The sequence below is a fragment of the Pseudorca crassidens genome, chromosome 2 (assembly GCF_039906515.1).
Source record: "Pseudorca crassidens isolate mPseCra1 chromosome 2, mPseCra1.hap1, whole genome shotgun sequence".
NCBI lineage: Eukaryota > Metazoa > Chordata > Mammalia > Artiodactyla > Delphinidae > Pseudorca > Pseudorca crassidens.
Window position 1 is genome coordinate 161995162 of NC_090297.1, and position 16086 is coordinate 162011247.

Below are 16086 nucleotides of genomic sequence, written 5' to 3' on the forward strand. Positions count from 1 at the left end.
GACATCCATGTGGAAATGTCCAGCAGATAGTTTTCTAGATGAGTCAGAAGGTTAAGGAAAAGGAGTGAACTAGCAGTAGAAATTTGGGAATGATCAACATAGTTGAAAGTAGATTGAGATCTCCCAGGGAGAGATTGTAGCAAGAGAAAAGTAGTAAGTCAGAACAGAGACCTGGGATCTCTCACATTGAGAAGGTTGTGGAGGCATAGGACTCCACGTAAGAGAAGGAGGGGCAGTGGTCACAGGGGATGACTCAGCAAAGTGTCGTTTCACGAAAACTAAGGGAGTACAGAGTTTTAAGAGGTCAGCAGCCTCAGGTACAGCCGGAGATATCTGGTACTGTAAGACATACAGGAGATACTGATGCTATCAGCATTTCATTAGGGCGATCAAAGCAGAAGCCAAATTGTACAGTACTGAGAAGTGAATTGAGAGGCTAGGCAGTAGAGACAGTGATAGTCTGACTTCTGACAGAAGTCTGACTGAGAAGGTTTGAATCCTAGCTCTACCACTTACCAGTTTTGTGACCTGTTGCAAGTTAATCTGTTTTCTTCATGTTTAAAACTGGGATCATAATACCTACCTTATATTAATCCTTCTATGAGGATTAAAAAAGTTAATATATGCAAAGTACTTTGAAAAGTATGTGTATATATTTTACCCATGATAAAGATTAGCTATTATCATTATTAAGGAAGAGAAGGGAGAGATTAAATGTTAGAGGAAGGGTTGAGGGTTGAGTTATTTAATGTTTGGTTGTTTGGTTTGGGGGAGTGTGGAGGGAGATAGATACTTCCTATTAATCACTGAAGGAATATAACCAGGTTTGAACCTGAGACTTTAGCCTCCACCGTAACGGAAGACTCACTGGACTAAGAAGAACCTGTTGAGAAATCTGCAGACTTTCTAATCCTGGTTTGCTTATTAACTCTTTGGGACACAGTGTTTAAGTCACCTTCCATCCCAGTTTCCTACAGAAAGAAATAAGAGTTCCGGTGTACCAATCTTGTCAGAGCTATTGTACAAGTAAAACTGATCATCTTGGGTGATATTTCTTATCCTTGAGGTTTTCTCTGAAATCTTCTGTAACTCCTATAGACTCAGGTTATAAATTCCCTCCTCTAGGTCCCCCCAAAAATCTTGTGCATCCCTCCTCCAGGTTCCCATACAAACTTCGTACATGCCCTTATTATAGCATTTGTCACATTGTTGATGGCATGATGTCTCCCCCACCAGTCTGTGAACTGCCATACCCTCTTTATCTTTTAAGTACCTGACATATTGTAAACACTCAGTAAATGTCAGGTTCAACTGAATATAGGAAATTGCCTGAGTAGAGGTGGTATATATTTGTAAAACTCTATTACTTGAGCATCACAAATTTCAAAAACTTGAAAAATATTTCTATATAATTACTCATTGTTACTTTTTCTGAATTACTTAATTCTTTAATGTCAGAAAGGTGAAGGTCCCTCTTTTGATTAAGCCTAATGCCTAGTGAGGATGGACAATATTGTTGAAGTAACTTTTTGTTTTAATTGAACATCAGTAGTTCTGCAGGCCTCATTTAGCTCTTATCATTGAAAAGAGTCATCTTTGAAAAGAGCAAGAATTTGGTAGATAAATGTCTGAAGCAAGACTAGTTAATTAAATATTTTGTTACATGCTTACTAGCACTAAATCAGAGTTATTTAGAGCTTTCTGTGCTCCCATTTCAAGTTGCCACTACCAACCTTTCCAGACAAGAAACTGGCCATAGCTTGATGGAGCATTATTTGGTGGGTGACTGTGCAAGGTCCAATGAAAACTTTATTACCACTCTTAGACCTAGCCTGAGGAACTGTTTCTTTACTCTCCTGTCTTCCAGTTTTTCCTGAAAATACATGTACTTTCAACCTATCAAAAATGTGTCTTTATATGTATGTTTATATACTTTGTCTGTTAATACAGTATTAGTCATTGAGAGTCATGTGTGTAAATATTTGTAACGTAGTATTCTCCTTTCTTTGTTGAAGCGCTCTCCATCCTGTACTCCAGCTAGCAAAGGCAGACGTGTAAGAGACTATTGCACTTGTGAGCCCAACCCGATGCCCTCTACCCCTAGCTCTTATCCTTTTTGCCTGTGGTTGCAGTACATGCTGATGTTTTTGTGGTGTATTATTACATTTATTGCATGCTTTGTGCTGCTGCTCCTGCTATTGCTACTCTGCTTTTCTGTACTTTTTTTTTTTTTCTTTTTTGGCTTTGGCCGCAAAGCTTTAGGAATGTTCATATAAATTTCTGTAACCAAACTACTAAAATTATAAGGTATCTTTTTTATTTTGATTGGGTAAAAGAGTGATCCTAAAGTATGCTTTCTAAATTGGTCACATACAAAGTAAATGAGTTTCTAAATAATCTGATGTTAGCAATTATGTGGAGATTCTTAGACATTTTAATTACGTAGAAAGAAAACTTGATAAGTCATATTATGCAAAATTCAAAAAAGATTTGGGATAAGGTATAGATCTTACTGATTATAATTTTATGTAAATCAGTTCTGGAGAAACCTTTGATAGATTTTTTTAATGTAGCTCTAAGTTATATTCCCAAATATCTTGTATTTAGAGTTTTGAGGCAATGATGTTGGTAATAAATCATTTATATTCTAAGATATTTCCAAGATTTAAAAAAAATTTTAGCATTCTTTATACATGTATTGATAACAAGCTATAAACATCTTCCTATGCTAAGGCTAGTTCAGTGTTTCTCAATCTGAAATGGGCCAGACACTACCTCTCTACCTCTATCCTGCAAGATTCTGATGTGCCCAGAGTGGGGAATCTGTTTGCGAAAAGGTCTCAAATTTTTGTAAAGCAGCCTCCACCCGAACACCAATATACACACATTCAAACTCACTAGTTGAGAAGCTAGCTGACACCGTTTGCTCTGGTATTTATATGCAATGTAAATAACACCGTTAAAAAGGAAAATCTGTGATGGATGCAAATTTAAAATTTCTCCTTGTCGGCTTCATGATCGTTGGTATTGATCAACACCTTAAATCCAGAATTTCAGACTGGAAAAGTTCTAAATCAGGGAATTATCTGGTTTATGGAAGGCATGGTAAGCAACAGAGTGACCCACTGCTTCCTGTACTCTTATCTTTCTGGTGTGATGGAGGGTTGATTGTAAAATGAACACGATTAACCCAAATATAGCACATGTTTTCAAACTACTGTTTAACAATGAATAAGCGGTTTCAGATACCAGTGGTATGGCCAGTAGAACTTCGACTTCAACTGATATCTCATTAATTAATGAAGTTTATGAAAAGATTTCTGGTCGACTGACTTATTGATTATTTTGACATTTGTAGAGACTTAAAACCATTGGGTATTTGGATTTATCCGATCTGAATATATGTTCATTGGTATCATATAACCTCTAGAAGGGAAAACCAAGATGTTGTGTGCCCAGTTATATTAGGTTCAAATCATTAGCCTGTGGATTGACTACATTTTTATCTGTTTGCTTTTCAACAAATTTATCATTCAGAGAGATTTTGTTTTTCTGGTTAAATTTATCATAGATTAGTTATGTCTCTTACCTTGTAGACTTCTAGGGGCTTTGACCACCCAGAACATTTCTGTGAGTCTTTAAATAGGAAAAATTGTTGAGGGAAATAGCTGTTATAAGACCCCTGCTATTTAGTCTACATTTTTATTCTATAGGATATAAATAAGTCACACTTAACCAGAGCCTAATGACTTATAATTACATATGATTTTTTTAAATGCAGATGTGATAGGCTTGGTCATTTGCTTTCCAGGCTTCCTTTAAATTTTCCTTTATTATTTGACAGATAAGAAGTCAGCCACTTAAAAGTGGTAATGTCTGTGAGGGAGATGACAGAAGAATTACCAATTATTCAACAGTTAAATAGAAACATAGAATAGTGAGGAACTTTAATAGTCCCTGGGAACATCCATGAAAACAGCAGGACACAAATAGTTACCATTCCTGACAGTGGCCTTGAATCTAACAGTGGCATACAATTTTATGTTACATACTGTGTTTTTAGACAAGAAATGTACAATACTTTCATAAATTTAAAATTCTCTGAATGAAATATCATATAAATGAGGTATATATTTGTATTTCCCATGTGTTCTAAAACCTCATTTACAATTTAAATAATGCTGTTTTTAAGTGGCGTTATTTAATTAATCATAGTGTAAGAAAGATTTGTTATTAATGTCATTATTAATGTCTGAATACAGATGGTTTTGGAAAGGTTCATAGTGTTTTCATTAATAGTGAGAAACACTGAGTATCTATTAGATTATTCCTTCAGAATTTAAAGCAGAAATTGTAAATAGCTAACATGTGGCTGGACTTTCTTTTGTGTTTTCTTAGAACATGTGTAAATTCTCCAGAGTAGATATTCAAATCAATAAATTGAAAATAACTTAAGGAGAAATTTTCATAAAGAGAAACAAGTTATATTATTTGTAACTAGTAAGATTACATTTACTAGTCATAACTTCAGTAATTTAATATTTGTTTTAGAACGATAAAATATATTTACTGTTGTCCAAATGACATAGACAATGTCCAATATTGTTTTTTAATCAAAAGAACAATTAACAGAAATAACTATATCACTAAAAGCTTGAGTTATAAAGTGTTTCTGAATATTAAAAAATTGGATTACCTGCCACTTTGTTTCTAAAATACTCCCAGCTACAGGATAAAGAAAATTGATGAAAACTGGATTTTTTCTGTTAACTTAGACTTTTTTATTTACCAGTATAAAACAACATGTTAGATGTAAGCTATTTTTTAATCTATATCAAATTCGTATCAAGTGTTGGTATCTTTTTATTTTAAAACCAGGTTTCTTATATGAATGTTTTGCTATTTGTACTTGTTCAAATCTATAATTATTTTTGGAGTAGAAAATACCCATTGATACATGTTCAAGATAAGTAGTTTTTGATCCTTTTGTTATTTATAAGAAGGCCATATTGCATAATTTGAGAAATTCTTGATCAGTGGGTCATCTGAAAATCAGATGTGAGCCACGGTGGAAAAAAACTTTTCTATTTTATAATACCATACTGCTCTAAAAATACATTTCGTGGTTTATTCATTAGAGAAGTCCTAATAGATTCAGGAAACATTATGGACTTTTTACATGACAGTGTTATGCATTATGGACAATACACTGAGATTCAGTTTTTCTGCTTTTTTTTCCCCAAGCAGTAGAGCAGTAAGTAAAACTGACATTAGAGTAGATGTTTCTAATACCTATTCATCGGAATAACTCCTTAAAGTATGTTTACTTAGAAAAAGAATCAGTTAATCAAAAAACAGAAAAAAATCACATTTACATGAAGAGGTTTCTTATTTTTCTCAGTAGACGGCAGCTTATAAATATTGAGTGAATTGCTTATACTATTCAGTTAAGATTTGTTTCCAAGACCTTCCTTTGGATTATATCAAAATATACTGTCCAATTAATATTAGCTATTGTTCCTTATTATTTTCCCTATTTTATTATTCTTTCTATAATCATAAACCCAATTATGAATTAAGATATCTCTGCTATTGATGTATATCACATTTATTAGCTTTTCCTGCATTATTAATTCAAGTCATTGCGTACATTTAATGCTGTAATTTTTTTATAATACAAAGAATTTTTAACTTCCTTGGCTTTAATATAATATTAGTGATTATATTTGTCTCAAAGGTAAAAGTAACTAATATACTATTAATCAATTGCTTTGCTGTCATTTTTATATCTGAATCATTGCCAATTAATTTTAGGGTATCTGTAAATCCTGGCATATAGTCATTGAGTATTCTGAAAGTTTAGTAAAATTAATTGCTTTTTAGTAACTGGAATTACAAATTAATTATAAATGCATTGGTAAGCATGTAATTATAGATAAAATTAATAACATCTTGAAAACCATAGTCGTGTTGGGGTTAACACTTTGATGAAGAGAATATGTAAGTGATATTGTATTTTTCTTGTTACTGGTAACCTCTTTTGAGATATTGTTTATACTGGTAGTAATCCAGAAAGGAAATGAAATATTAAAATCTATTAATCTAATTAGCTATTAGCTTCTACTAGAGTCTTTTAAAAGACCTGGGAAGTTTTTTTAAAGTTTGATAGTCAAGACTTTTTTACCATGAGTTTATTCATCTTTACCAAACTTTTGTGTCCTTGTCTTTATGAGAAACACACTTGGAAAATAAAGTGGTAATTTTTAAGCTTCACTTATACATGCATGGTATTTTTGAAATCACAGCATCATTGTAAATGGCATAGTTCAACTCTTTAATAAGGTCAGTTAATGCCATCTCAAAATGTTATTTCAATATTTCTTACTTTGAATTTTGTTCAACAAAACTGTCTTGATTTTGTTTAATCTCTGGAATTAATTTTACTTTAGGAGCATAAAGCTCCAGAAAGCTAGTGTGGAAATTTTCATTACTCTATTTTACTATAATTCGGATGGGTTATTTTTAACATTTAAATGTTTTCCACTTCTGAAAAGCCAGTCTTAATCTCCTTCAGCTAAGAAAATCATTTTAAAATCTGTTCTCATTTCTGTTGCTTTCTTTCATTTTATTGATGAGTAAAAATTTTTTAGGAGAAAAAGATTTATAATGCCAGTAATTCTTCAGAAGGGCTAAGAGGTATGTGCTAAAGGCCTCAGTCATTCCTTAAGAGTCACTGATTTGTGTAATCACAGATTAAACTGTGATAGTGCTTTTTTTCTTTGCCAATATCAAACTGTCATAATGTCACATTTTCATAGGGTCATGAAACATGCTAGTAAATGTTTTAATGATCAACTTGATTTTTAGGTTTGACGGTTTTCATGATGTGAACCCCCCTTTAGAGCACATATTGGCAAAATGGCTTAAGGTGGTATATTCTAATTTCAGCACAGGAAAGTATATAAAACAGTGTGTTCAACTTCTGTCAGTATGTGTCCATACGGCACAAAGAGCAAGCCTGCTTTAAAATTTCAGCCAGTACTATTGGGAGCAGCAATGTCTTGCCTTTCTCATTTTTGAAGAATTTTTAAAGTAATTGGACCCAGAGGTACAAAGCCACTATATTTGCTATATTAAATTTGCTCCTCTCAGAAAGTTGAGAATCACTGTCTTATTTTAAAATCTGCTTCAAGTAAAATGGAACCAAATTGTTTCTGAATTCTCATTATCACCTTTTTTAAACACAGCACTATCCTTCACACAGGAACTTCTGATTTTATGTCTTTTAATTAATCTGTGGGCTAAAGGCTTTTGTGTGACAGGTCAGAACATTAAATTTTCTTAAAATAATCCAGTTTTTTTACAAGTAGCAAATCCTCTATTTGGACACTTCTTTAAAACTTTATGAGATCATTAACTCTTAATTATTTGAGTCAGTTTTAAAATTCTTATTAGTGTAAAATGTATTAGTATTGCTTATGAATTCCATTTTAATCGAACCTACTCCCCCATGTACTTTTTATTCAGCTTGCAATTTATATAAACTTAGGGAAACCAGAAGTAGATTTTTAGAAAATAAAAGACATTTTGCCTTATTCCCGACCTAGGGTCATATTTCAGATTAACAATTTGAACTGATAACCTTCTCCATGGCTGTCCCCCAGTAAAATTGTGAACTAGGTAAAATTTGACCGGAATCCCATTTTCTTCTTTCTTTTACTCTCCTGTTCCTGAGCAAAGTTCATTGTCAGTCTCCATGATCACTAAATTACTTTGACTATCTCTACTGTGGAGTTGCCTTGGTACAACAAAAAAGAGTACTGAATTTGGAGTCAAGAGATGAGATCCAGGCCTGGCTCTCCCACCTCATAAGGCATACTAGTTTTATGAAATTATCCACATCACACACACAGAGCTGACATACAGCTGGGATGCGTCGGTTCAGTGGTTCAGTTTTTAAAATATGAAATACTCTTCTAGCTGTTAGTACATAGCTGCTACTCCAGGTCCCCTAGATGCCCTTACTGAGATCCTTCCTGTCCCCGTTTCTCCCGAATCCAGTAGCTAAAGGTTTAAGGCCTGGCTGCCGGCCATCTTAGCCGGTCCCACCAAAGTCTTGCCTTGCAGTTTGCCAGAATACCTGCCCATGCCCACCACCAAGGGAGGCCACAGGTGGGCACCACCAGAGGGCTACTCCAGTATTTGCCAGCCCACTAGCCAGTCCCTAAAATAGTAACCATAATAATAATAGAGAAAAATTTTTTTAAAAACCTTTTTAGTACATGTTTAAAATCCTTAAGCTGATTACTCTTTTTATTGATTTGTAAATCAGTAAATGCTGATTTACAATAAATGCTGACCTAAGCATTGTTCTTGCTGCACAACGTATTTGAAACAAATTCTCTAACCTTCCCAAGTTGTCTTCATTGCCTTTCATTTAAAAAACCCAATCCTGGTAATTTTGAAAATTGCCAAACTGAATATATATCATTGATCGGTGTGTTCCATAGGATCTTTTATGTTAAATTTTAACCCGAAGCATCTTCAGTTTCTAAAAATACTTGGTTAGAAGGGTGCGACTGAGTATAAGTGCCAGTATTTCTACTGCTGCAAAATAAAAAGAGAATTTAATTTAGTGACAAAGCTGATAGGTTTGTTTCTTTTACTTTCAACTAATGCCTCGTAGAGGACCAAATTTCATTCTTATCAAGGACAAACTTATTTGTAATTTGCAGTACATATTTCTATTAAGTACTCTGCATTTATTTCACATGTATGATTTATTTTGTGGAATACAAGTGAAAAACATACAGTAGCTCGAAGTAAGAGATCAGTGGTGAAGATTGGAGCATTTTGTTAACTACTGTTATCTTGACCTTTGTTTAAAGCTAGTGGTTATGTTTTTGTATAATGACACATCCCTAATGTGAATATTCAAACTAACGTTTGTTATTCTCCTTTCTCAAGAATGTTATCATGGTCATGCCTTACAGAAATTTACTAAGAGCTGCACATTGTTTAAAAGTGATTTCTTGGGTTTTTGTTTTTCCTGACTTATTTTCCTAGACTGATCCCGTTGAGAACACATATGTACGGAATCCGAACGTCAAGTTTTACATCCAGTCAAGGTCCACATCTCCTTCCACATCTAGTGAAGCTGAGCCAGTTAAGGTGCCTCACTGGAGCAGTCTTGCTCCCCAACTTTTCACTTGTGTCAGGAAAGAGGGACTTGCAAAAACAAGTGAAATCTGACTCTCTTCTTTTAATCAAATGTATTGTGTAATAAGTCACAGTATATTGAAGATCATTACATTTGACTGATAATATAGATAGGATTATAAAACTGAAGTAAAAAATGGTCCCCCCAACTTCAACCCAAAATAGACAGAAATTTTATTTAATTTTAAAGTAGTCTTTATCTTAAGTAGAGAGCTATATAGAACAGAGGACAGAGTTGTGTGAATTTTGGAATTATCAGATAAAAACTCTGTGGACACATGGCAGTGTCAGGTGCCATTCTCATACTTTAATTCTTCTGATCAATCTAATAAGATATGACATAACTGTTACTTCATAAATAGAACTGAAAATTGCCACTGCTGGCAGCTGAATAGTTTATTCTGTTAATCAGCAATAGGCATCCAACCTTTTAATATTTAAATCATGCCTTTTTATAGTGCGAAAACAGTGTTGTGTTTGCACCTTATGTAAGTAAATGGTTTAAAACAGCCAACTGACCACCTTTCTCAACAAGTCAGAGGATGTATTAGTCATCAGTTAATGCTATCCTGCCTCAGATGCAGTTCTGGTTACTCAAGCTTTACAATTCTGACATGGCTCCCTTGTTTCCCATTTGGTCATCAGACAGAGCTGTGTCTAGTTTTACAATAGAAGCAGATAGTCCCATTTTGAAAGCTGTCTGAAGTGAAGTTTGAGTTGTAGTCAGATTCTGACTTGGTTTTTTCCAACCCTGTGATAGACTGCTTGGTTAAGTTGATGATACCCTCTGATTTTAGATTTTCATTGTTTTAATATTTTGAGTTTATGCATTTTTATTTTAATGTTAAAATACTTAAAGCATACAGAAAATAATATTATAAATACCCACATAACCATAGATTTAACATATATGAACATTTTGCCCCAAAATATGTATTAAAAAGAAAGAAAATATTCCTGACAGTTGAAATAACCTTCCCTATACCATTCCCCCTCTCCTTTTCCAGACATATCTAAATACCGTAAAATTGGCATACTCCCTTTCTTCCTTACTTTTACATGTTTATTTCATTTGTATGCATAAACAATACATAATAGTGTTTGTTGTATATTTAAATTTTACACAAAGGTTATCTGCATCTTATACAGATACATGTCTACTTAGTTCATTCATTATAACTGTTGCATAATATTTCATTGTATGAATATACCACAACTATTTATCCATTCTCCTGTTGTTGGATATTTAGGTTGTTTCCAGTTTTTTTGTTATTACAGTCGTTGCTGAAGTGAACATCCTAATAGCTATCTGCTTTTGCAAATGTGCAGAGTTTGTTCAGCATATATACCTAGAAGTGGAATTATTGGGTTGTGTGGAATATGCATTTTCAGCTTTAACTAGATCTTGTCAAATTATTTTCCACAGTGATTGGACCCGTTTTCACTCCCACCAGCAGTGTGTGTGTGAGTGAATTCCCTATTTCCCCACATCCTTCCAGCCCTTGGTACTGTCAGACATTAACTTTTGTCTATTTGATGGGTATAGAGTGGCATTTTTGTTTTAATTTGCATTTCTCTGATTTCAAGTGTTATTCAACATCTTTTTATATGTTTATTGACCATTGATGATTTGCCTGTTCATGTCTTTTTGTCTGTTGTTCTATTGAATTATTTTTCCACTTGTTCTGTAATTGTTCTTTATATATTCTGGATACTAATTCCTAGCTGGCTATATGCATTGCAAATATTTTCTTCCAGTCTGTGGCTTATTTTAAAATTTTATTTGTCGTATCTTTTTGTCTTGCAACAGTTTTTATTTTAAAGTAGTCATATTTGTCAGTCTCTTATGACTTCTGCTTTTTATGTCTTTTTAAAACAGTTCTTCCCTATGCAGCAGTTATAAAGATTTTCTTCCATATTTTCTTCTGAAAGTTTTTAAATTTTGCTTTTACATGTTTAGGACTTTAATCAAACTAAAATTTGTTGTTATGTATTATGAGAAATGGAGTTCTAATGTTTTTCTTGTATGAACCACCAACTCTCCTGTATTTCCCCCATTGATTTGTAAATCTATCTCTGCTTTATATAAATGGGTCTGTTTGGGGATTCTCTATTCTCTTTCATTGTTCTTTCTGTCTGGGATTCTCTGTTCTCTTTCATTGTTCTTTTTGTCTATTCCTGTACCAACATCACATTGTCTTAATTATTGTAGCCTTAAAATAATTCCTGATACCTGGTATGATCAGCCACTCCCACATACCTTGTTCTTCTTCCTTTACTTCTTGACTCTTTAGTTTTTACATATGATTTTTCGGTTCAGCTTCTAGGTTCCATGTAAAGCTTTTGATTGGATTTGAATTTATAGATTATCTGAGGAGAACTGATCTCTTTGTGATATTGGGCCTTTCCATCTATGAACATTATTTAGATATTTTTTATATCCTTCAATAAAGTTTCATTATTTTCTTCCCGAAGGTACTCCAAATTGCTTGTTAGATTTGTTCCTGGGAACCTTAAATTTTTATTGCTGTGGTGGATGGGATCTCTTTAAAATATGTTTTCTAAATTAGGCATTGCTGGTCTTTGTGAATTATGATGATCTTGGATTCAGCACCCCTACTTCACCCCTTTTAATTCTAAAAACTTCTCTTGGACTTTCTATGTAAATTCTAGTGACAATTTTGTTTCCTATGAATTGTTCTTTATTAACTTTCATAAAGGTTTTGTATCCATCTCTTTTATTTCATATTTATTTTTTTAAATGTTAAATTATAAATTGGGTTTAATACATTTTTCAAGCTATTTAAAAGTAAATTAAATTTAAATTAGAACTAAACTCATAGTTAAGTTGAAAACTCTGAGAAGCCCATCTAAATTCCATTTTAAGGCTATCATGTGTGTAAAATATTTGGCTTTTGGAGGTTATATAGTAACAAAGGCAAAGAGGGACCATCCATTTTTCTCTTAATATTTTAGAATATTCTGTAACTTTACACAAAGCTAGCTTTTCCCTCTTGCTTGCTTGCTTGCTTAGCATCCTAAAAGGAAGTCATTCTTCATATATTTTTTTTACACTTTGCTAATAAGTGATGCCTCTTTTCTTCCACAATAACATCCAGTAAAAGCACTGGTTCCTTTCATTCAAAGAAATATCTTACAGTAATATGCCATAAAATAAAGATATGGCAAGTAATTAAATTTCTGTCAGTTCTGAATTCCAGTAATATTAAACAATCTAACTCCCTTCTTAGAAATTACTTTCTTCACAAAAATTCCACTAATCAATCAATCCATCAATCAGTCAATCTCTTTATCTCGCATGCGCTCTCTCGCTCTTTCTCTCTACACACATACACACAAATCCACAGAATTGTATTCCATATATGTAATGTGCATCCTGTATATAGAAGTCAAAGGAGTTAAAAGAATCTTCTAAATATTTTGATTATAAATCTTGCTTTAAAACTCTTTAAGATACTTTATACAATTAATATGGCATTTTCAGTTGAACTTGAAAATTAATATCCTAAATTTTATGTAGGCTACATGCTATGACTTTCTTGTGTTCTTCTGTAGATTCTCTTTTACAAGTTATTTATTTTTAAATTTCCAGACTGAAATAATTTTTATAAATTGAACAAATATTTTATTTGTAGATATTGCAGGCAGAAATTTAAATTATCAACACTAAGAATTTAGCTTCATTGAGATAATTTTTCCTTATTGCTGTTTTGTTTGGCTGTGTTTACTTTTATTTTTAGTGATGTTTGAAATAGATGAACTGTTTTATGACATTTATTTCCTCTTTTCCCCTGGATTCAGACTGTAGACTATACTCCACTTCCAGTTCACACACCAACCTTAAAGAAAAAGGGATGCCCTGGTTCAACTGGCTTTCCACCTAAGGTATTCAATCTAGTGATAAGCATTGTATGTTGTGAAAAAAAAAAAAAAAAAGGAAAGAAGGAGAATGGATTTCTTCTGCTTTTTGTATGTACCATGATTTTTACTATTAGATTCCTCAAAATTATAAACATAAAAGCAGGGAAAGAGAATAAATTCTGTATGAGTGGAAATAATCACCACTAAGAAAGGTAGGACAAACATGCAAAGTTTGTTTTGTTTTAACTTCCATCTTCTTAAATTCAATGTTTTGAAGTCTGTTACAGCAAGGAGTAGTGCTTGGAGTATGTACTGTAAGGAAGGCATTAAGTTGAGGCCACTTGTGGAAGAATCTAAAATTGAGCTTAATAAAACACTTAGAAAGAGAAATGTTTAGAGAAAAATTCAGATCATTTTTTTTTCATTCCATTCAACATGACCATGTCCAAAGTATTGTATATGGTAGAACATGAAGATTTAGTTGCTTATCTCAAGCTCCTACAAAGGAATTCTAGAAATTGGAACTCTCCATCCCCCGAACATGAACTTCGGGTAAACCCCAGAATTAGAGACAGATTGATGCATCTGAAAAACTAATAAAATATACCAAAGTATAACTGGTATAAAAGAAAGCAACAAACTGAATTATCTATGCTAGATAAAATTTTGAGGCTAGACAGAGCATGAATTTAAAATAAGCATAATAAGTATGTTCAAAGAGGTAAGAAAGGAAGTAAGTTGGGAACATGGGTCAGGATAAGGTACTTATAAAGAAAAATAATTTCCAGGTGCTTGACCTGAAAATATAACTGCTGAAATAAAGAACTTAAGTAACTGGCCTTAATAGCAGAATGAGCAAACTGGATGTAGCAGAAAAACAAGTTGTGAGATGGAAGATGAGGTGGAAAATATGAAAGTTAAGCTATAAGACAGAAATAGTGTCTATCTATATAGTTGGACTTTCAAAAGAAAAGAAAAAATAGAGAGATGGAAATACTTAAAGAAATAATGACCTAATATTTCCCAGAAATAAAGGTGGAAATCCTCATACTGAAATACATTATTATGTGCTAAAAAGAGGAGGTAAGAAAACATTCACACTTGCACACATTATAGCAAAATTTAAGGATATCATAGATCAAGAGAAAATTCTAAAAACTTTCAAAGAGAAAGCAGATTATCTAAACAGAAGTCAAATTGATATTGGTCTTCTCAACAGCAATGAGATGCAAGAAGACAAGAAGTATGTTCAAGGTGTTGAAAGAAAAGAACTCAGAACCCTAAAATCCGTTCTGCTGTTAGAAGTAAATAGCTAACAGGGTTAAAGGAAATTGCCCCTAGGAAGGACGACTTGGGGCAAAGGGGTTCCTCTGTTTTTGTTATAAGGATTGTGATACTATTTACTCTTAAAACTATATACATGTATTAATTTGATTTTAAAAGTTAAACATACATACATAGGAGAAAATGTGGAATTTCTTTGTGACTAGTTAATGAAAATAAGGTCGCAAATCACAATCATAAGGTGAAAACATTGATGGACATTACTACATTAAAATTAAAGATCTTTGTACATTGAAAACATTGTTAGTAGGTGGTTAATAAGTGATGACAGACTAGGAGAGGATATTTGCAGTGTTTAACACCAGTAAGGGATTCATTTCTAGAACACGGTATATAAGAAACTTCTGTAACTGCATGTGAAGAAGATTAGAAATCCAGTTGAAAATCTGGCAAATAATATGAGTAATTCCCATAAAAGGAAATCCTAATGGTCAGCAAGCATGTGAAGAAATGTCCAACCTTATTTATAATTGGTGAAATTAAAAATTAAAGTAATTTAATAATTTTTAAATTAATACTACTTTATACTCACCAGATTGTCAAAAATTAAGTAAGGTAGCATCAAGGATGTGAAGAAACACGCAGCTTCACACACAGCTGGTGGAATTTTAAACAGGTACAACCATTCTGGAGAACAGCCTGGCTACTGGAATAGACATATACCACATAACCCAGCAATCTCATTCCTTCAGAAAAATTTTTATGCAGATCCATTAGGCAAAATGACAGAGATGCTTAGTGCTGCATATGGTAACAGGGAGTTGGAAATAGAAGAAAGATAGGTAAAATATGGTTGATGTGTAACAAAATCACATTTATATAAATTAGCAACACTCAAAAATATCTAATTCATAAGGCTGTGTACATATCCAAGGACCTGTGTAGATCACCTTAGATTGGGTGACAGATTTCATGGGGAAGGATGGGGAGTAGATCATCAAGGGTGAATTAAAAATAAAATAAGGCCAAATACAAGACCAATGTCAAGGATCTTAGTCCTTATGCTCTTTTCTAGGAGTTTTATGGACTCAGGTCCATGTTCAATCCTTACTCCATTTTGAGTTGATTTTTATAACTGGTTTAAGATAGGGGTCCAGTTTAATAAATAAATAAGGTCAAATAAAATTAGAGGGGCCTCCATGAAGCTCTGGTAATAATATTTCATGGACTGAATATTAACTCAATTATGTACACCTGTTGTTCCTCCCCCAAAAATAAAATAAGATTTACTTCATGTTTTTTAAAAGATGAAGGATTGAATCTATAGTTTTCTCAAAGTAAAAGTGTTTAAAAGGGAAAAAGGTTATTTAAAAAAAACCTTTAATAAAGGTTTGCTTGAGATAAAGACTCCTTGTCATTTATAGTGTAGAATCCTAATTATGTACAACTACTGATTTGTAAGTTTTCAAAAAGGGTTGGTTCTACTTTGTTCTCACATCTTTCATTAAAAGTATTTGACCTCCTCCACTGAGTAGCTTGAAGTCTGCAACACTGGCAAAATTGGAATAGAAAAGAACCCTTCTTTCTATCCACTTCTTTAAATTTCGAGATTATAGTTAATTCTCATTTTACTCCAAATTATCACATAATCTAAAATTAATTTGAGTTCATGCTTTAGGCTTAATGCCTCTTTTACTAGAA

At 32.9% G+C, this 16086-nt stretch overlaps 1 protein-coding gene across 13 annotated transcripts in view; it reads left to right on the forward strand.

Moving 5' to 3' along the window:
* CDC42BPA (CDC42 binding protein kinase alpha) overlaps window positions 1-16086 on the forward strand; it is a 325295-nt gene that overhangs the window by 272010 nt on the left and 37199 nt on the right. For 5 of the 13 annotated variants that reach the window (XM_067729561.1, XM_067729563.1, XM_067729566.1 and 2 more), the window contains 2 exons: window positions 9067-9171; window positions 13042-13125. In XM_067729561.1, the coding sequence (XP_067585662.1) occupies window positions 9067-9171; window positions 13042-13125 (189 nt within the window). Of the gene's footprint in view, window positions 1-2015; window positions 2055-9066; window positions 9172-13041; window positions 13126-16086 lie in introns of all 13 variants that reach the window. The other 8 variants (XM_067729558.1, XM_067729560.1, XM_067729565.1 and 5 more) reach the window with 3 other exon arrangements.